The sequence below is a fragment of the Eurypyga helias genome, unplaced genomic scaffold (genome assembly GCF_000690775.1).
Source record: "Eurypyga helias isolate BGI_N326 unplaced genomic scaffold, ASM69077v1 scaffold19168, whole genome shotgun sequence".
NCBI lineage: Eukaryota > Metazoa > Chordata > Aves > Eurypygiformes > Eurypygidae > Eurypyga > Eurypyga helias.
In genome coordinates, this window is record NW_010266487.1 from 1 (window position 1) to 22723 (window position 22723).

Below are 22723 nucleotides of genomic sequence, written 5' to 3' on the forward strand. Positions count from 1 at the left end.
AGTGAGCTTGCTGCACATCCTCCTCACCGCCGTATGGATCTCAAACTCCACCATTTCTTGGTCGCTGCAGACAAGGCTGCCCTTGAGCTTCACATTCCCCACCAGCCCTCCCTGTTGGTGAGAACAAGGTCCAGCATGGCACCTCTCCTTGTCAGCTCCTCTATCACTTGGAGAAGGAAGTTAACATCAACGCATTCTAGGAACTTCCTGACTTGCTTGTGTCCTGCCATGTTGTCCCTTCAACGCTGTGTTGTCCATCCAACAGATATCAGGGTGGTTGAAGTCCCCCATGAGGACCAGGGTATGTGAACGTGAGGCTGTTGTTATCTGTCTGTAGAGGGCCTCATCCACTCGCTCATCCTGGCCAGGTGGCCTGTAGCAAACTCCCACTGCTGTATCCCATCTCCCTGTCCTCCCTTCAATCCCCGATCCTTAACAAGGAAGCAGCTGCTGCCTCAGGAACCACCACCAGCCCCGTGCCTCTCTCACCGTTTCCGAGCCACGGCTTGGCCCTGTCTGCTGGGATTTTGCTGGTTTGTTCTCCTGAGCCTGTATCCTGGTGTTTCTGGAAAAAGCCTCTTTACCTCTCAGGAAATGGTTCCTTCCAAGCTGCACTGAAAAAACTGGAAGTGTAGGCACAAAATATTTAACCAGAACAACCCAAAGGTACCTACACAATGTTAGAGCTCTATTTATTTCAAAATACATATTTTTTTATAGTCCAATTTCAATCACTGTTAGTCTTGTACTTTAGCAGGGAGTGAGGGAGAATCACCTTTTTTGGCTAGTCGGGACCATTTGTGTGACTATCGGTGACACAAACCCACCAGCCAGACCAGATACACCCCCGAGCACACACAAACAAGGCTGGGCCCCCGCTGGGGTCCCTCCCAAAGCTCACACAGGGCTGCATGGCAGAAACCAACGCCAAAAGAGGCACTTCTGGAATATCTTTAGGGACTGTGTAAATGACAGAGCCCACCAAAGGCAAGGACATCTTAATGCAATTTTCCTGAGGCTGCAAAAGAGGACTTGCCCAGTTCTGCACAAATGCCAACCAGAACAAAGCAAAACAGAGTCCAAAGTTGTGATGTAAAATTAGTAACTAATTATTAATTGGGAAATAATGTTGAAGTGAAAAATATTTTGTACTAGAGAGTACAAAGAATAAAAAGAGACATTACACTATTTAGTACTTAATATTTTTTTATCCTCTCTCTTACAAAAATCAAAAGAAACAAATCTAAATTCAAAACGTTCTGAAACTTAAACTTCTAAATTTTGAGCTAGAAATTCTATGAAATAAACATTTCTGCAAATGTTACAAGAAAACTCATGGAGTTGTATTAACTGTCACAAAAATCATTCTGTTCTAGAGCACGGACTAAAGGAGACACTGGAAGGTATGGTTACATCACGCTCAGGGAATCGCCTTCATGACGGCTGCAGGTGGAAGTCACGGTCTTCTTTTCTCCCTGTGAAAAATAATCAAAAAGATGATGTGAAAGGACGAACACTGCAAGAAAAGGGACAGATCAGCATGTTGGCACCTACAAGAGCAAGGGCACTGGGGAGGGCGGGCAGCCCGCGGCAGTACAGCACTCAGGAACACATATTCAAAATCCATTTTCTCATCACACTGACAGGCCCTACCCCTACTGAGCACCTCAGTGCCAGCATTTCAATCACATGGTTGCAGGGTTAGGGCATATGTTTGAAAATGCTGCCCCGCCAGCTAGGTCAGGTCAAAGATGCAATTAAGTCATCCCCACCACCATGGAGGGCTTCACTCAGCCGCAGCAGAGGCTCCCTCCACCCCACGAGTACCTGGCGAGTATTTGGCTTTCGCGTGGTTGACGACTGGGTGCTGCAGGGGCGTTATGATGCCTTGGTCGGGTTTCTGGAAGGCTGAAATGAGGTTGTGCACTTTCCGAAAGAGCCTCCGGTGGACCCCGGGCGCTGTCTGGGAAGCCAAAGGGCGAGAGGTGAGAGGGGATGCTGAGTGCTGAGCCCCTGTGCCGGGCTCGGGGTGCTGGCACAGAAGTCTCCTCAGAAATGCACGCACACACCAGGGAAGGAGCCGGCCCTTCACTTGGACCTCCTGATGTGCCAACTTAAAACGAGTCAATGAGCTGTACTGCCCTCCTCCATCCCCCAGGCACTGTGGGCTTCCTGTGCTAAGAGGGTTTCCAGCAACGTGGTGATAGAAGGCTGGAAGAGAGGCGGTTTCTTAACCACTATAAGAGAAAGGCAGAGCCTGCCATGCTTATTAGGCAAAATCCCAAGTGATCTCTTGCTATTTCTGCCCCTGATTTATTGCAGCCAGTGATTTAACCTCCAGCCTGGGGTTTATCGGTTAAGATACTCCCAGCCTGGAAATATCAGCAAGACAATCTAGAGTTACCTGGCACTTACCGGGGAGGTGGGGGTCCTCACACCCCTGAGCTCAGGCACGGACACAGCCTCTTTGCAAGCCTTTCCCTCAGCATTCAATACTGGTTTATGTGTTTATTGACTGTGCCTCTCACACTCGTACAAAGGCAGCAGCAAAATGTTACCTATTTATTAAAAGTGGGAGTTTTTCTGTCTTTCTACGTTAGCATCTTTTCAAACACTGCAAAATGAAACTGTGTCTGCTTTTAATCAAAAAGCCAATATTTCTGTGAAATCCTTCCGGGCACTCTTGTAGTAATTCATCCCTACCAGAGTTATGGGGGGCAAGCAGAGGTCCTGCTGGCATAGTCCCACCTGAGGGATGCTGCTCTCACCCAGCACTCATGGGCTAAATCCTGCCTCGCTGGCACCAGCCCAAGGCTTCCCACCGGCTGGGATTTTACCAGCACTGTTTTAATTTCCCTGCTTAGTCCTTGAAAGAGGGCTGCAACCTGAGCCTGCTCAGACACTAACCAGCCACAGGGAAGGAAGCAGAGACAGCTGGAGCCTGCTTCGGTCTTGGAGGCACATTTCATCGGGATAAGTTGGATTTAGGTTTCTAACAGCTGAGGCCAATGTGGTCTTAGCAACATTTACTTCAAGGTTTCTGCTTGCTTAAAGGAAGGGTTGGTCTCATGGGTCTTTAGCTAGCACCTTTCCCTGCAGAGGATGGTTTGAGAGTCCTGGGGCTTCAGGAGAGCAGTGCTGTGAATCACAGATAAGGTTTGCCTCAAATGCAGCAGAGAAAAGACCAAGACCCATACTAGGAAGCCAGTGGAGGTCATGGGGAAGGGGGTGTAGCAGGTCTGTATAACACCAGAAAAACCTCACTGCAGACACTGACCTTACCTGGGCCCAAAGTAGGTTGCAGCCTCACTCAGGGAGTTATCTTCCACAGGTAGGGGTCCCTGGGGTCCTGGGATCCTTCCTGAGACACTGGGTACACTACCACCCCCACCCGTCCCAAAACCCCCTCCTGCTTGGGCAGTGCAAAGCTGCAGGGTGCTCCCCATGCCTCGCAGGAACAAATGAGTGACTTCTTCCTGGGCATCATTCCCAACAGTGACACGGATACTATTTACCCTGTGGTAATGTGAGCCACGTTTACTCCCTGATCTGCTTCTGAGTAACCTCAGGAATCAGTGTTATCTCCCAGAGCACTTAAACCACTTCTACTATAATAAAGGCCAAGGAAGTATGCCTGTCTAGAAATTATTTGATGTTTGTCACCAGTGTTCATTAACATGCAAACAGGAAGCTCATCATGTACACAGAGTACACAGAGTACACAGGACCTTCATAAACGAAATACAGGTTAGCATGCCGATTGCATCAACCTAAATAGTTGTCTGTATTACAAATGGTGTTATTCCATACTTGAATTACCAGTTGCTTATCAGAGGGGTGAAAATACATTTTTTATCAAGTTTTGGCTACCTTATATATGTTCTGCACCAATGAGGAATTAATCTGGAGAGAAATTAACTTTGAAACACTGTAGATATTGAAAATAATTTCCTTAAATATTCTGACATTAATGGTATGTGGGATAGAAGGGAACTGATTGTGCTTGTCAAATTACAAAAACACAGTATTTTTGCCATTTAAAATGATGCAAAATAATGCAGTATTGCATTATGCAGCAGCTGAAATGTAACAGGGAATTAATTTATGAGTTCAAGACTGTCAGAAGTAGCATCAAGACATCTTAGTGATGGGCACACTCAAGATCGATTACCTTCCATGAAAATCAGACTATACAGGGGCATGAATAATTTGAATGTATTTCATTATATCAATGCAAACATCAAACAGGATGCAGAAGTTTTTGGAAGAGAAAGGAGAAGTACACACCTCTGCACTCCAGGACCCAGTTTCTGTCTTGGACACTCTGTAGGTATAAACATAACCCTGATGCCTGTGAAAAAAAAAAAAAAAAAAAGAAAATCAACAGGTATTTATTACACATTTCTACTGTCAGGTTTCACAAAAGGTGCACTCTCTTATCTGGGAGTCACTTCATCTACTAGCCTTTCCTTAGTAATAAGTTGACCCATAAAGGCTCTAAGTAGATGAAAAAGAACTGAGGCACAAGTCAGAAGTAGTGTTCAACCTACTGTGGTCTCTTTGGATAAGAGAGATTGCCTGACTCAGATCTCATTTAGCAATATTCAGTTATTCTAGATTAAGTGACACTGCTTTCATTCCTATCACAACGTTATTTTTTTTTCAGTGACCTCCTTTTACTGACACGCCCCAGACATACTTTCCCTAGAACAGTGTGTGTTATTGACAGAGAGCATTACTGTTTTGTGATTGATTTAAACACAGATGCTCCCAGAAGCAACAGCATGAGTGTAATTTATTTGGAAAGCTAGACCCACAAAAGCCAGCTAAGTTACTCTTTGCCTTGTCTGCACATTCCTAATTCTCAAACACCGACAAAGGAGACTTGTAAGTATGGAATCTTCCCTGAGTCTTTCGAGAATACGGAGTCCTACACTAATAACACAAGACATACTCATGATCTCCAGAGCCAGTCATGCTTCTCTTATGAACCCAGTACAGCAAATCATTTACATGGTAGATTTTTACACTGATATACCCAAAAAGTTAACTCGGAAGCAGAGACAATTGATAGTAGTTCCACGTGTGCAAGGTTAGTTTAGGTGGTATCAGATAAGAAAGATTGTATTTCATACTGCATGGATTGAATACACAGCAGGGTTTTAGGGACCATTCTCTAGTTCAGCGTCAATTCTGATTCTTAAGAAGGCAGAAAAATACTATATTTCTTGCCAATTATACATGGTATTATAGTAGTTACTACAAAATAGCAGAAACCACCGATGACACAGATACCGTATGATTGCAATTACTTACGCTCTGTGTCATGGCTTCTGGATAAATTCTTGTTAAAAAGTCATTACAGCAACCTCTGCAAAGCGCTGTCTGATATAATTTACCCAAGCAGGAAGTTGTTAACAGCTGTCACACTGCTGCAGCCCCACGCAGCAGGAGCAAAAATGCCTGTCGTGATTTGCGAGCACTCCCTCCCCCCCCGACTCCCACTGTGATTAAACACGGAGGTGGAAGACGCGAAGCCGGTCGTTCCCCCCACCCAGGAGCTGCTGCAGGGGCAAACGCCCTGTGCAGCAGCTGAGCCCCTTCCCTCCTCCTCGTCCACGGCAATGTGCCTCATGCTGCTCCACGATCCCACCACAGCCTCATCCAGCTCGTGGTAACCAAGGGAGCATTTTCCCCAGGGATGCGGCTTTCCTCCTGGCACCAGCTGGATATGAAAAGTGGCTGGTTGTGCTCACGTCATGGAAACTGGAGGGGAAAAACAGCCCCCGCTACCCCAATTCTTGCCCCAGCAAGCTCAACTGCTACTGTCCACCAAGGATTTGGACGGGCCCTTGGGAAGAGCTCTGAGCAACCTGCTGCTCACGTAGGAGGACACAGTCACTCGGTATTTAAGACTCAAGCCCATTTATTTAACAGCACATCCCTCTAAGCCACGAGATATCCTCGTGTTCAGGGAATCCAGTGTCTCCCATTACGGCCCTTAGACCATCCTGTACTACCACATCCTTTCTTAAAACCCCCGAGAGCTGTGCCTGTATTGTCAGCTTTTCGTGAGTAGCTGATGTTCACATTAATCTTTTCTTTTTGGAAATCACAAGGGTCTCACCTGCACCTATGCATGTAGCACACCAGCCAATATACAGCTGCTGAAACCAGGCCACAGTGCACTGGGAAACACCAAAGAGGTCCTGGCATTTTGTCCTCTCTCTTTGGAGTGGGTATTTTACCATCTCCACAGTGATTTTTTTTTTTTCCCAACAGAATCGGTATGTAAAAAATCTAAAACTCACTCTCTTGCATCCTGTTTTTAATAATACACTGTGCATATTACCCATGTTTGTTCTCAGTTGTCCCAAAGCATTCCGACTGCTTCAGTCTCTTTAAAATCTGATTTTTCCACAAATGGCTCAGTTGTCTGGAAAGCTACCATCTGTTGTTTCTTTCATCATTTTTCTCTACCTAAGAGATTGCATGACTTGGAGTGGTTGAAGGGCTGGGGTGCTGCCCTGACTCTGCAATGTCTGATGGCTTTCAGCACTCTGCCAGAAGAGTTTAAGAAGCTGGACAAATTGAAAAATAGAGGTCAGACAAAGTAATATTCGAGGCCAAAGCAGGGTGAGGTAGAATATAGACCACGATCCTGCATTTTTCAAAAATTTCCACTGTAAAGTATTTCAACTGAGCCCAGAGAGAGCACAAAGGGTAGCTCAGATTAAAGCCCATGAGATAGATACAGAAAAAGGAACAAGAATTGGGGAACATGGAGGCTTCGAGCACAGTGTGGAGAATAGGAGGAGTATGACATCACTATCACAGCCTGTTTAGGGACAAGTGAGAGCGCTCCACTCACATTGCACATATACATTTTTTTTCCCAGAGGAGGAAAGGCTGAAAGACCTAAAAGGGTTCACTGTGCTTAAGCTGAAAACACAATGTTATCATCTGTTGTTGGCTCTGAAGCCATCAGTAAACACTGCCACCGAGTCATGGGACATGGCCCAGGACCACCCCAGTTTGCTGCTTCTGTGCACAGAGGAAGGAGGACGCATTTTGTTATGAAGGCAAACAGCTAGATCCCATCTAGTTACTTTCCATGGGCATCTTTGTTTCCACAAAATTAAATAAGTGCTCTCCCAACTAATATGATCTTATCAAAACTTTCTGTTAAGCAGCAGGAAAATACCACTTCAAAGTGCTTTTTACCTTCCATGTGCGAGTGACATGATTTTGATGAGCCAAGTTCTCTTTACTTTACATGGGCACAGAGTCCCATGAGAAAAGGTTTTATTATTGAAACTACCCAACATAACTGAGATCAATGTGGGCTGAAAGAAGATCAAGGTGTTTTTCTTAGACCAAAAATTAAATACAAAAATTAAAATTGAGATTACACAGAACATTAATGTTCAAAGAGCAAAACACACACCACCTGGCAAAAGCAGGTGAAAAGTGCATTTAGTGGAGCTTAAGTCTCAGGAGATGAGGAACCAGCCACCATGATGGGACAGCTCAGTTTTTGACATTTTATCCAATTTATGGTAGAAAAACATTCCTATATGTGTTGTGGCCACATAGCTAAATCCAAACCCAAACACCCTGTGGCCTGGACATGGCGTCAGTCACTTGGGACCTCTCACATAGCTTATGCTTTGAGGCCATTACCCGGTGAGATGCAGGCGAAGTCCACCTCTCAGTGACATGAACTCCTCTCTCCGCTGGAAACAGACAGGAGACGGACACATGTCACTGAGAGACAGATTCCAGAAAGCATTCTTACAGTGACAGTGGCTTACCAGCACTGCTTGGAGGAGGACCAGCTTCTGACCCGTAGGCAAAGACCCAGTGAAGGACTCCCCCATCCCTTCATCTGGCCCAAGGGCAGCCACAAGCCTCACTCACAACTCCAAGGGCCCTCTCTCACACCAGTGAAGCTCAAGGGACAGAAGCAATAGTGAATTAACAGCCTGATGAACAAGGCCCTATAAATTTTTGATCAAAAGCAAAAAATGGAAAAATGCTGTTGAGAGGAAGTAGAAAACAGCCATTGCTGTAAGGACAATATTGGATTGTACCTACAAAAGAGTGGTTTGGTCATCACAGATGATACTTTCTTATTATCTCATTTATTTTTTCATCTCCATAACAATGGATGTGTTATACCAGCTGGGAATTGCACTAGCACTGGCTCCATTGCAATACAATCACTGGGAAAACTTTGTCAAAGGAAAATCTAGAAGTTGCTATTACAGGAAACAGTCTGCTTTATATTATAGGCTTTTTTCTTTATAGCTAGATAATTCCTCCCAAAGAGCTACAAAGGCATCATTCACAGATGACATACTGAGACAGCGTCTGTCTACCTGTCCTCTCCACTCCTCCTTTTCAACTGTGATCAGACTTGTTAAAGCTGCATTTACTTTAACAGGTGAATAATTACAATCTTCTGCACCACTGAAATAGCCAGAGGATATTAGCCGCATGCTGCAGATTAAAATTAACCATGACATTTCAGCTGCATGGTATATTTTAAAGTCATTTCCAAATGTTTTTTATCTCAGTTGGGAAATTTTATTAAACTAATTTGTATTCATTTCTGGGTCCCAAATGGAACAAATACAAAGAGAGAAAGAGAGAGATATGGGGGAAAGCCATGTCAGCAGTAAATGACATCAATCCTCTTTGCACAGCTTTCTATTCTGATGCCTTTGCACTATACCAATCAGCTCTTCTTACCTGGTACATCTGCATCCTGATCTTACCTCGGAATTTCACTTTACCATACCCAACAGACAATGGTCCTGAGCATTATACACTGTCCATATTCAGTTTCTTATAACTTTGCCACATTTCAGCTTTTCAGACTGAAATTTTGGTTCTTGGGTGTTTGCCTCAACCTTATTTAAGGATGGAGAATGTGAAAGGACCAGGAAAGGAGACATGTTAGGGGGAACATCACTCTTCCCATGGTGAAAAAATAATCTTCCAATTGTTGGGGTTTTGCCCAGTTTTTAGAGTCAGATGTAAAATTTGTTTGAAAGAATCTCCGAGAGAAAGCAGTGGTGGCTGTCTGGGCTGCGAGAGCCAATCTCTGAAGGTTGTTAGCAGTTGTAGCTGCACCGTGCCTGGGCTGGCTGTACCATGGGCACTCTCAAGCCACGAGCGATGTATGTATGTTGCCTGCTCTGGATCAGAGGGGGAAAAAACAGAAGGCAGTTGAGATGGGGCATCTTGAAAAGGAAGATTGGAACTGGGTGGAATGGATGTGGAAGGAAAGAAAAGGAAAAAGGAGACCCATGTCTGTGTAAGCTGGGCAAGAAAACAGCAATGAGAATTGAAACCCTGGGAGAGTAAGACTAAATGAGTAAGGAGGGGGATAGTTGGATGTGAAGCATGAGGGGGCTTGAAGTAGGAGCAGTACAAAATGCTGGAGGGGTGAAAAAGCTAGGAGTGGAAGATGGGTGGTTTGGAAGAAGATGATGTATGAGACAAGTAAAAAAAAAAAAACCTTCAGCAACGCAAGTAAAGTCATCAGGCTGTACAGATTAACACTGGGTAGGCTCAAAATCCCATCCCCATGCCCCACACTTGGGGAACCCCAAGCTAAAGTCTACCGCAGACCTGAGCCTCCTGTATCAGTTTCTTCTGAAACAGAGTTAAACTCTCCATCTCTCAGACTGAGATAATACTTACAAGCCAGTTAACACTATGGAGATGAGTACTGCTAATGCTATGGAGATGAGGGCTACAGGAGAGCTCACCGGGGACCCGGTACTTTCGGAGTGGGGGGTCAGTGGCACGCAGCAGATAACATAATGAGCATGAGAGGTCAGATATTGCCATTCTGCTCATGAATGCCTGGTCAGAGGGCCAATGTTATGCAGAATCCCAGTGGGCTACCCCGGACTGGGAACGTGGACAATGGCATGGGCACCACAGTGGCTAGAGATCTGGGAGATGGCTACCTCAGAGCTAAAACTGGTGAGATCAGGGGAACCCGCAGCAGTGCCTGGGAAACTGCACGTCCCACAAGGGTGCTCATCAAGGTCTCCCTGTACCCCTGAGCTGCATGACTTCCCCCAAGAGACAGAAGTGACAGCTGCCAAAATGATGAAACAGTCAATCCAGCCGTCCACTTAAACTTCTTTCTTTTTCTTTCTTTTCTTTCCTTTTTCATTCTTAATTGTAGTATTTCTGCTTGGATTATTAATCATGGGAAGGCCAAAAATGCTTGTTATTTAATGCAGATGAAAATCCTGTTTAAGCTTACAGCTCCTCACTCTGTCCTGGAATTTACGTTTTCTGGTTGACAAGCAGCCTGGTTCCTGCCTTATTTAGGTCTCAGACATACAATCAAGGTACAGCAACTTAGCAATTACCACCCATCAGCTAACCCAAGCTGAAGAAATAGCATTCACATTGAGATGATGTGCAAGATACAAGTTCTGTGTCAGCAAGAGTGAATAAAATAGTTTAAATCAATGTTTACAACCTCTGAAAAGCCCAACAGAGTTACTGCAGCTTAACTCGCAGCAGCACTCTATACGCACCCACTTGAGTTTACACTTCTGTCACTGATTACCCTACCAACACTTCTTGTGGCAAAAATCTACTCGTGATGCTTGAATCAGTGACTAGTATTAGCTTGCCATAATGCTGTAGCATTATAAAGCAAAAGCATATCTTGATTTTTCTCTTCTGAAATTAACAGAAGCTTGAAAAAGCAAGTCAAATCTTGTAAAATGTCTCTGAATTTATGCACAGGTTTCTGTAGAAGATTGTCAGCAACTTCACCACTTGAACACTCCTAACCATCAGTACAAATGCCACTGATTTACCTAAAGAGCAAGTGTGTAGCCTTTCTAAGCAGGGTTTATGTTGGTCTGCTAGAAAGTGACCTCAGCCAAAAGCAATGCTTCAAAGAGGAGTTTGTTCACATTTGGAAATAAAATGAGAGTTTGTTCAAATCTGAGATGCTTAACAGAAGGAAATTACTTTATGGTGGGCCAGTAACTGAGATTCATGAATTAGTATGTCCTCCAGAATAGCACCTCACAAAGGCAAAAAGACTCATAAAATAAGGTTATCTGGTGAAATTTCTTTCGTCACTTCAGGCAAAACTCATAAGAACTGCAACAGGTAAAACACAGTCAATAACCCTGTAAGTGTTACTGTTTCATATTTCTATGAAACATTTCCCATGTTTTTGGGAGTGATTCAGTGTAGCTTGTTTTCAGATTTCCCATTTCCCAGTGAGGTAGGCACAGTCTAACCATAGAATCCCTGAACCTGAAATCACTGCTTCAACTAAATCCTCAAAACTCAAGCCTACAGAACCAGGGCAGAGCTGATCTAGGTGCTGTTAGCTAACGATTGTACCCATTCTGCCGTTTACAGCTCCGTTAGCATAGCAGTTCCCCACCCTTCAGGCTGTCTACCTTTCTGAAGTCTTTCCAACAAAAGCCAGTGGAATATCTGAAGGCCACTAGCTAAGCTATTCTCAGCAAAGATGCAGCTCACTCTGATTAAGCAGGGAGCTGAAATACCTCCGTAGAATTTACCCTTGTGCTGTAGAAGACTTTATTCAAAGCTGAAAATAGCGCATGATATTTACAACAGCAACCTTGAATTGAGGGGCTCCTCCTCAGAGAGAAGCTTTTGTTCCAAATTACATTTTAAATGATGATGATGATTGTGCCGTGTTATAATAAATGCAATTATTCTGCCATTTCTATCAAAAATATTACACGGGAAACAAAAGAAATGCTAAGCTGAAGCTGGCTCGTGATCCCGTATCACACCTTCACACAGTACAGCCAGTACATCAGAAAGTTTCGGCACGTTGCCTGAACTTGTGCACTGTGGTTATGGTGACAGAAAAAAATAGCACACGTAAAATCTGATAGGAGCGCAGCCTATCCCTGTTGCCATTACCGTTGCTTCAAGAGCTCTAAACAGCTTTCTATTCCAGCTTTTGATTATGCTCCACAAATTGAATGCAGCACAGTACAGGAATGGCTGGTTTCAAACAAATAATCCGAACATACAGTTTGACAAGTATGTCATGTTCAGCTTACTTAAAGGCCTGAAACAACTACTAACATTCCAGGTATTTTCAACTATATGAATTTTAAGACCCAAACTACAGATGCTTTATCTTTGCCAATTCAGGCACGAGCTGCTTGTTTCTGCATGTGTGCTCATATATCTCAAAAGGAAAGCAGTGCTTTTGGCACTCTCAGGCATTTTATTCTTGCATTTCTCAGGTGCAGTTTAAGAGGCTGCTTCTCAAACTCACCACCATTATTGTGTCCTGTGTCCCCCACTGACTTCATTAGGGAGCGCTGTGCACAGAGGATTTCTGAGGCTGCTAAAAACGTCAAGTGGGGTATTGAGCAAAGAGGAAACCAGACCAGTAAAGAAAGCTCCCCGGAACAATCAGGTTTTGATACTAAAACCTTGGCTTACTGCAGGTATTGTCTAACATGTTTACAGGTAAAACGTGTACATTTTTAAAAGCATATGTGTTTCTTCTAGCCCAACTTTCAGGAACAGCAAAAACCTTCTTGCTTTTCAACGCAACCCTAAAAAAAATCCAGGAAAAGAATGTGCTACTCTGCTGACATGTTCGAAACTTGATGAGCAGCATCCTTGAAGTATATATTATCAATTTTATAATGGCATTCATACAGCAAAACTCTTGGGAGCATCTGGTATTAAAGAACTTTTCCAAAAACCTGCAAGAGCCCCAGAGGACACTGTAGCAAATCAAAACCTTTCTACTCTTCCATTCATAGTTTAATTGCAGTCTTAAAACATTTAGGAAGGTGGGTTCTTTATGCTTTGCCACACCAGAACAAAAAACATCCTCTCTTTGAAGGCTTGCAGGTATGCCATGTGCACACCATGACTTGGGACAGCGGAAAGCAGTATTCTAGGAAGATGAAGAAACACTTCAGGAGAAAAAAAAGAGAGAAAGCAGAGTTTTCTAGCCAAACGCTCCAACAACAGAGGCCTGCCTGCCGCAGTTAGCCCTCTCTGTAGGTCAGGTTTTATGCTACTACCTGTCTCTTTTATGCTTGCACTGTAAAATCAGTGTCAGTCGCAAGGGATTCATGAAGTCTTTGACTCGTCTCCTTTTTAAAGGTCAGGGCTCCACTTTTTAATTGGAAAAGCAAAAGGCGAATGAGCTTGACCGTGAACACACTTGCCCTTATTACGTGCCTTAGGAGGCTCAAAGACTGGCCAAATGTTAGGGCTTTTTGGAGATGCCTGCGGGTGGGGGGCGGGAGGGGTGGTGTTACAAACTTATGCTGTTTCTTGGAAAAAGGAGGTGGTGTTTGAGCCTAAGCAGGACTTGCCAATTACTCTGCCTGGAGCTGAAAGTGCAGAGCAGCCACCTATGTGAGTTCAAGCTGGTGACAGTATTCTCATCCAAATACTTGTGTACTGACATCTTTGATAAATGTTTCTTTTCTCTTCATCAGAGCTGACCCTTTTAATTTTGACAGCTCCTTTCTTGCCACATGATAAAGAAAAAAAAACCCCAAGAAGGCTTGGGTCTGAGGAGCTGGAATGGTTTAGGTTTGCTTATTGTACTTCTCCAGGGAAGCGCAGGGAGAGCAGACAGCCTGAACAAGTTTTGATTTTGGAAAACTGAGCTGTTTTTTTCTTTTTCTTTCCCAAGAGCAATAGAAACATTGCAGGCAGTATAGAACAGTTTCACTCCTGTTAGAAATTTTCATTGCAAAAAATGTACAATCTTTTGGTCTAGCTCTGATACTTATTGTGACACATTTAACAGCTGACCAGCTTTGTTTCTCATGTTTTAAAGATCACTCAGTACTTGCAGCAAACACATGTTTTGCCTAATCTTGATATAGCTAGGTATTCCTAGAGTGATCAGCATGGATTCTGAACAGAAATGTAAATTTTGGAATTTTGCTCCAGGAGATTGCTCCTGCAATCTCTCCACTAAAGTGCTCTGCTTTGGTAAACTTTTGCCTGTTAAAACAGCTCTCAGGTTTATGGCTCACATTCCTTCACCCTGTCATTGCTGTCTTCAGTGTGAGACTATTTCCTGGTACCTTTACGATAACTGTCTCCAAAATTATTGTGTGATATGTCGTTTACTGTATTTGCTGTTTCTTACATAATGTTCTGAATTGAAATATTTAGAAGTGTTGGGACCACGGCTTAGCTCTAGCATTTTTCAGCCACCTATCTCTCTATATCAGGTCCTACTCATCATAACATTTTTCATTTAATTTTTTATCTGGATTTATCCAGGATGCTATTGAAAATTTCCCTTATAAAACATTCATTGAGCATCCATATTCTGTAAGAAGCCTGTATAACACCAGTCATACTTTTTGCTTTCACCCCTTTGCTTATCATCTATACACTAGAATGAAACACAACATGAAGACATGAATGGCCCAGAATTTCCAAAAACAATTAGGTAGGGTTCTATTTCTTACTGAAGTCTTTTTTCTTATCCTCCAAAGACTGCAGAGCTTCATAGTTAGCAATCCTTTCTGGTTTTCCTACTTTAATTTTATATATTTTATTTCATTCATGAAATTTCTTCTGGAGTATGTAAATTGCCACTAATATAGCAAAAACTCCCAACGGATTTTGTGCAGATGAAAGACTTTGTTACCCACCTACACATCGATATAGAGTAATGGTGGACTAATTTTAGGATTCTCTATTTTATTCAGCATTGTAACATTCTGCCTGACCCTTTCTCTAATATCTTAGTGTTTCGCCTGCACTGAATGACTTCTGAGTGTTAAGGAGATATATCGCCATTTCGTCTGATGGTTATTTAAAAAAGATTCTGCTTTTATTGCCTGTTCCCATCACAGGAATCATAGCACTCCTTACATCTTGCTATGTCTATTCCATTTTCATTTAACTCAAGATGCTTCTTATTTCCCATTTTTCAGCTAGCTGTTAAGGTATTTGTTAGCAGTAGCACCTATCGTGATTCACCTTCCGATTTCATGAAAGAAGAAAGAACAGAGCTTCTGCCACAAAGATCTTGCCTGAAAAGAAGGTTGTGTATTTCTGGATTGCCTATAACCTTATTGCATGCCTCCATTTACTCGTCTACAACAGGGGAATAATAATGCTCACCCAGGGTTTTGTTACATACTGTTGGGAACATGTTCAAGACATTTAGGGACCTGATTTAGGACTCTTCTTCCTCTTCTGTTATTTTTGCCAGGCACCTAAGTGCCCTCTGTTAGCTAATTTGTTTTGCTGTCCCTAAAACAGTTTTTTCTTGGATTCCTTTTCCTACTGAAGTAAAGTGCAGGTGTCTGTTTAGCCTTGATAGACACATCTTTGTGATTCGTTGCAATGGTACTTCATTGTACAGCGTTATCTCGCAGGACTTCTGAGACTCTGCTTTTGCCAAAAGTAGGGTAATTAAATTGCCTCATTAAAATGAGGTCTTATGACTATATTGTCCCCCATCTCTCTCAGGAAAACCTCTCTACCCTCTCTCTGACAGACTATCCCATCCAATCTTTCCCCTTTCACCCTATTTGATGAAACTTTAGCACTTGGTTTGTTACCCACCAGTATTTCATCTACTTTACAGGTAGTTTACTCCAAGCCCAATGGCTCGTGGAACATACAGACCGGCAATGCCCTGAAGCAAAGGCACATTCTGGATGACAGCAATCCATGCTACCCTTCCCAATGAGAGCGGACACTGGGGATGTTGCTAAGCACACCCATGAGCGCACCTGAGAAGCGGAAAACAGCGGGCAGAAAGCAAGAGCACAAAGAGGCAGTGCACACCATCCCAAGCCAAGTTTCCTGGCTCTTCTCCATGGCACCCTGCTCATCTTTCCTATAAGCTTCAGACCTGCTTTCTCTTTGTATTTTACGCTCGTAGGAAGCGTTTGGCTCTGCAAGCCAAAATCTGCTCCTCTTCACTCTGCAAAGGACCCACACCCCTCACGCAGACCTCTGCTGTAAGCCAAGGTGAAGGAGCCAAGGTCTCACACATGTCTGCAAATCATAATACTAGGACATATTTTGTCACTGTTATGTGGGAACATCCCATGCTGTGGATGCAAAGGTTGGAAATCAACTGCCACCTGACCAGCCCTTCGCGGCACCCCACTCCCAGCCCCGCCGCCCTCGGCTGCCCCACGCCCTGGAGAGGCAATGGTGGCTGCACAGAGCTGGCCGTACTCACAGCACGCAGAGACAGTAGACTCCCGGGATGCTCTCGCTGTCCCGCAGCAGGTAGCTGCCGTCGGTGCCCGCCGCCAAGAGCAGCTTCTCCCCAGCCTCGCGGGTGATGGCCCCGTGGTAGATGGGCAGCGCGTCCATGCTGAGGCCGTCTCCCACCGTGGGCAGCTCTCCTTGTGCACGGCACCGACTCCGACTGCTCCTCAGCCGTGTGCTCCCCTCCGCATCTCTGTCTCGGTGGCAGATGTAAACAGGATGTGTTCACACCACTAAAGCCTCTGCACTGGTGAGACAGCGTTGAGGGAAGAGTGAGGAACAAGCACAACTTTTTTGTGGGTTTTTTTTCCTTTGCCCCTTTTTGTCTTCCTTTTTGGCAGGCTGTAACATCCTCACAGCATCACAGCTTGCGCGCAGAGGTGTCATTTCACAGCCTGTTCTTGCCCATGCGGTTCCCCACTTGGCAGGGACGTGACATGATGAAGTGTATGATGGCTGCAGGCCCATGGCCTCCGTGGGTTGGGGTGGGGAGGCCAGGACCGTGGCACCACTGAGAGACACTGCCACAAAGTGCTTGCCTCCTCTGGCATTAACCCAAGGAGGGACAAAAAGGAGGGAAGCAGGACTCCAAAGACCCTCTGCAAAGCAGGGATTATTTTTTAACCTCTTATTTTTTAAATTCCCAGGGATGAGAAACCAGAGGGAGCAAGCTGGCCTCACTGTCCCCACCTTGCCCGGCTACTCACCCCAGGCCACGGGCATCGAGCACAACGCCTGCTCCATGGCGGCTGGTCCAGCACCTCATAGACACTAGGTCCTGGCAGATTCACCTCATGAGTGGCTATTTCTTTAGGCTTTGGTGGTAGAAGATGATCAGAGGGCTGGAGCCCCTCTCCTATGACGAAAGGCTGCGAGAATTGGGCTTGGTCAGCCTGGAGAAGAGGAGGCGCCGAGGAGACCTCATTGCAGCTTTCCAGTATCTGAAGGGGCTACCAGGGTCCTGGGAGAGGACTCTTTACAAGAGCCTGTAGTGATAGGACAAGGGGTAATGGGAACAAATTGAAATCAGGGAGGTTTAGATTAGATATCAGGAAGAAATTCTTCCCAGAGAGGGTGGTGAGGCACTGGAACAGGTTGCCCAGAGAAGCTGTGGATGCCCCATCCCTGGATGTCTTCAAGGCCAGGCTGGATGAGGCTTTGAGCAACCTGGTCTAGTGGAAGGTGTCCCTGCCCATGGCAGGGGGGTTGGAACTAGATGATCTTTAAGGTCCCTTCCAACCCAAACCATTCTATGATTCTATGATTCTATGATTTAATCACTGTTAATGTCAGGGGTGCTCATTATTTCTGCTTGGAGGCAGGCAACAACCTCAGTGAAGGCAAGGAGGCCCCTTTACATCCTTCCTGACACCATCAGTGCCACTGCCGCCTTTATGTGGTGCGTGAGCGGGCAGCCAAAATCCAGAGACATGTATGAAAAAGCCATTTCTCTCACCTGCTGTGGTCACAGACGTTTCCTCAGCACGCTCGTCACTTGAAAGCTCCCATACACACACGCTTGCAAATGGCTCTGTTTGCAAACAAGTGGAAAAACGTGCTTTTATACCCCTGTAGATATTTCCACCCATGGAAAAACCAAGCGTGTTTCCTGGCGCTGAGCAGCACCACAACCATTCAACCATGGCCACCGGCCCAGCCCCTGCACTCCCCTGGTGAGCCCTGTTCTCACATCTGGGCATCCAATAACTCATAAAATAAAGCAGTAAGTATGGGTTGTGCTAATGATTGATTCGTTTTAAATTGAGTTTGCTAGCAGGACAGGGCAGAATGAAATCATCTCATCCAGGTCTTCACAGAACGCAATGTCCCAGTTGAAGTTAAGGATGGGGGAAAAAAATAGCTCTCTAGATACACACATTTCAGGAACAAAAAATAAAGTAAAAAAACCCCGCCGAAAATAAGGGAGGGTTGTTTTCCCTCCTCCTTTTAAGTTTCAATCAATCAAAATGGTTTCTCTTGATTGTTTCACAGTGCGTGTCTTTCAGTTCTGACCTTTAATATAGTTTTTCCTTGAAAATACATTTTTTCCAACTAGCTTTAACTTCTCTTTTTGAAGGATGGGCATTTCTCACCAGCCAGTCACAGGGCAGCTCGCACATGGGACACCCCACCGAAGTCACTGACAGCAAAGATGCAGCTTTCCGAAGCACTCTGAGACTTTTGTCCCACAGGGAGAGCCCAGCAAGCGGCTGCCCCCCCGTCCGTCACTTGTGGGGTGAGAAGGCGGCAGAAAACCTCAGCTGAAGAGGGACCGAAAACTTCCACCACCGTGTTTATAGGTTTTCTATCTTGTTACCCAGGTGTTCATGGCCCTGTTTACACCAACCTGGGGACTCAGCTATCTTGCTCATGTTGTTAAACTAGTTGTTAAAGTATTTGCAGAAAAAAAGTAGAGCTGCAGCCTACTGCAAATGTGATTAATGTGGGTGGTGACAAGGTGTAAGCAAAGCACTGTTCCCTCGTAAAGCTGCTGCCTATTTTTTCTCCTTTTCCAAACTATCTGTACCCCTGGGGATTCCATCTAACGGTCCCATTTCTTAACCTATTCTCAGTATTAAAAGCTGATTTTCAAAGTGTATGTGTAGTCAGCTGGAGAGGTAAAACAAACAGAATCATCCAATTCTGTAGATCTCATTGCCCTGTTCATCAGACTTCAACTAAAGCATAGGTAGAAAATCACAAAACTTGACTGAGAGATACTGTCTTAATCGGGGAGTCACCACATTACCAGGCCAGCCTGCATGTTCCCAGCTCCTTGATAAAGCAGTATCTATTGCTCTAAAAGAGCTGTAAACACCCAAATATGCTTTTGTCAGTAAGAAATACATAAAACTCCAGCTACTAAACCCCAAAGCCCTGGCTTCCATAGAAATCCCTTTGTAACCACATTGACTAGGGGACACAGGGCTTTAAAGAAGAAGTGGAAATGCTGAATTCTGGACCAAGGGACACTAAACAAGTGTTAAAGCACCAAGCAGAATAAAACAAATCAAAGGGCACAGGTGCTTCCTGGGCTAAGAGAGAAGCCGTGACACTGCTAGCACAGCTCTGTACCGTACCACTGAGGCTGGAGAAATCCTCCCTTCTCCCAAATAAGCCATCTTCACTGCAGCTTTGCGCTGTCGGCACCCAGTCAGACTCACACCGACTGCTCCATTTTTATCCATTTAATCTCAGACCTCTAAAGTGTTGTTTGCCATCGTATTTCCTACTGCTGCATAATCGCAGTGGGGCTGAGAATGCAAACTACAAAATAGAGCAAGAAGCTCAGGAGAGTAGGAGAAACAACAGAGAACCAAGACTCAAAGGGGTGCTGCTCTCATTTGGACTCAGTCCCCATTGCCTTCCACTGAAAAAAGTGATTTCTTTAAGCACCCCAAGCCTTGCCCTGTAGGATGCTGGACATCTCTTGTTTTCTTGGAGTATTCAGCATATTCTGGATATGACAGTTTTGTGCCTTCACTAAATCAATCCAGCTAGCAGTCCCAGCAGTGTACTATAAAAAATTTATCTAAAAAATACATGAAGGAAAGGAAGCATTTAAAAGTGCTCTGATGTATTTGGTCATGAAAAACAGGCTTAGAAAGATAGGCCTGCATAGACCTCTTGGGTCATCAAGTCTACTTCCCTGCTATCTTAGTCAAACACATCATATAATCCCTTTCAGAAACTCATTATACTCTATCTTAAAAGTAGCTTGAGGTTTGTTGTTGTTGTTGTTTCCACTGTTCTCACTGGAAAGCAATTGCAGAACTATTCTGTTGTTTGGAAACCTGCTTCCAATTTCCATCCTAAATTTATTCATGACCAATTTATACTCATTTGTTCTTGTGCCAATGTTGTCCTTTAGCTTAAATAGATGTTTTCTCTTCCTTGAGCTTATGCCCATGCAGTATTTATAGTAGCCTCCCTCAGCCTTCATTTTGCCAAACTCCTGTCACACTTAGGCTCTCCCTTTCTCTGGTCACTCTAATCATCTTTTTCAGTAGCTTCCCAAAAGTGAAGTGAATAATTTGTGAATAGTGTGCGCTATCCTGGATGATTTCTATGTGCCTTATACACTGTTATCAGCATTTCATTACCCTGGTGAAAATAGCACACTTCGTATGTTCTGTGTCTTTCCCCTCCTCATTCTTTTCTTACCTATGAGCATGCAGGTATAGTAGAAACCTGGTTAACAAGACTCAGCTGCATGAACTTGCAGTCAAATCCTTCTGAATCTCATCCAATTTATCCTGTCCTGGTCCTCAAGGTCACTCAGTTGTTCCTAAATGAGAGTTTTATTCATCTCTGCAGTGATAGTACCTCCCTCCCTTATGCCACAGGTAAATTCCATTAGTACATGCTTATTTTTTATGGGATCATCATTAATAAAAATGTCAAATAATATCAGGCCCAAGACTGATGCTTGGGAAGCTCTACTACCTTCCTGCAGTACTGATCTTCTCCTGCTACTCACCTTCTTATTCACTTTTCAGTTTCCGTACATTTTAGCTAATAATTTCCCACATGGCACTGTGCCAAATGCTGTACTTAAGTTTAGATAATTAGCTCTAAGCACTTCCTTTGTCTAGAAAAATCAGTTATGATGATATTTCAGGCACCGGAACTTGTAGAAGTACCTGAGAAGTGGAGGTAGGGGAGACAAAATGAAATTACTTTAAGTTTTTTGAACACCTGCAAAGATTTGGGCTGATTTTCATCTTCAGATGAGCTGCTTCATTCATCCCTAGCGATGACATTTTCATACGTTGTTGAATTTTATAACAATTCTGAATATTATAACACTAATGCAAGAGCATCATTAAAATTCTCAGATATTGTTATTTGACCGAAAATAAGAATGACCTTCAAGACCTTTATGAAATTAATGCTACTGCAGAACTGTTATAGGAAGGCCTTGTATAAAGGGCTATAAAGTAAGATAAAAAGTAAAATGCCTGTATTGGGAGTTTTGCTGATACAGCAGTATTCTCGTAAATGCCACCCCTGCAGAAGCACTGAAAAAGCAGCTTCAGAATCAGCAGCTATTGCAATGTTTTTGAAAAAATATTTAACTGGCAAAATGCCACATTAAAACACAGCTAACTTTAAATACGATTTTCATTATTTCGTGTCACTTTCATTTTTAGTGTAATCTAACAAAATATTCAGAACAACTGTATCGAACACTATCTGCAGACAGAGACCTGCTATTCACAGAAGAAAGTAATGCTGAGATTCAGTAAAGCACTGGTTATTCTACAGAGTATCTGCAGAGCCACCATTATCATGTTTCCTTTTTGAGCTGAAATTAAAGAGGTTGGAAAAAACAGGCTACATTTAGCAAATGTGTAATTAGCTGTAAGATTCTGAGCATCAGTACAGAAGGAGAATCCAAAGAAATTTTGGCTTAAAGTTCACAGATTAGCATATATTTTCTACAGCCTCTGCGTGACTCAAGATATTCCATGTATGTTGCTTGTGGGGAAAAAAAAGACGATGGTTATATTAAATACAGTTTGGATGCAGGTGCAGATTCCAGCTTCGTACTCCAGGATTCATACATTGTTCAGATTTCATTCACTTTGAGAAAGGCCAACCTCTAAGACTGGACTGTCACAGACCTGCTCAAATGTTTGGGTAGTTATGAGGATGTGGGCAGTTATGCAGATCCAGGCTTTTACCCCATGAAATTAAACATACAGCCCATGGGAAATCTTACCTCCGAATACTAAGTCCTCAAGTGACACACCAGCTACCACGGGGACTTCTGTACAGTGTTCAGAATTTGGAAAAATAAATTGTCACATCACCTGGAAATTGGGTGTTTGGTGCCGTCAATTGGAGTTGATTCTGGTGGGAGGACTGAGAATACCAAAGGTTATGGACCTTTATGAATGAAACTCCTTATACTCATCAACATTTCTCTTCTGAGCACAGGTAAATTCATGCATACCGTAAGTGACGACATTTCACTGAACTTCAACAATATTATTTCCTCTGTGTGGTCTCACTGCTTACCTGTGCAGTTGTTTTGAATGCTTTGCGAGTGAGATAACACTAAAATTGAAAGTTACATAATATGGCAAAATTCATATTAAAAGTTATCTGTGTTTTAATGCGGTTTCTTATACCGGTTACTATTTCATACTCCTTTTCTCCAGAAGCATTGCGACAGCTGGCAATTTTGCAGCTGCACGTGCATTACCGATCGGAGATGCCATTTGCGATAATGTCAGCATAAGCAAAACTACTCGCAGGAGCTTGCACTTTTTTATTTTCTGCTATTACTCCTTCAACAACCCTTTCCCATAAAATTCGGCAATGCACAGGTAGTCACAAGCATTAGGCACCCACCTGCTTTGAGGACCAGGACCTCCATGGCTTTATGATTCAACTGAATCAACTTCAAAGTCGACAGGGTGAAATCATATAATGACACTCTCAGGGTGGA

At 43.8% G+C, this 22723-nt stretch overlaps 1 protein-coding gene across 1 annotated transcript; it reads right to left on the reverse strand.

Annotated features, from left to right (window-relative positions):
* Positions 1 to 1434: 1434 nt before the first annotated feature.
* Positions 1435 to 16371, reverse strand: SH2D1A (SH2 domain containing 1A). Its single transcript, XM_010157118.1, has 4 exons — positions 16235 to 16371; positions 4288 to 4351; positions 1828 to 1963; positions 1435 to 1475 (listed from the first exon to the last, which is right to left on the reverse strand). Exons 1-4 carry the CDS (start codon positions 16369 to 16371, stop codon positions 1435 to 1437), a joined length of 378 nt encoding a protein of 125 aa, XP_010155420.1.
* Between the last annotated feature and the right edge of the window lie 6352 nt (positions 16372 to 22723).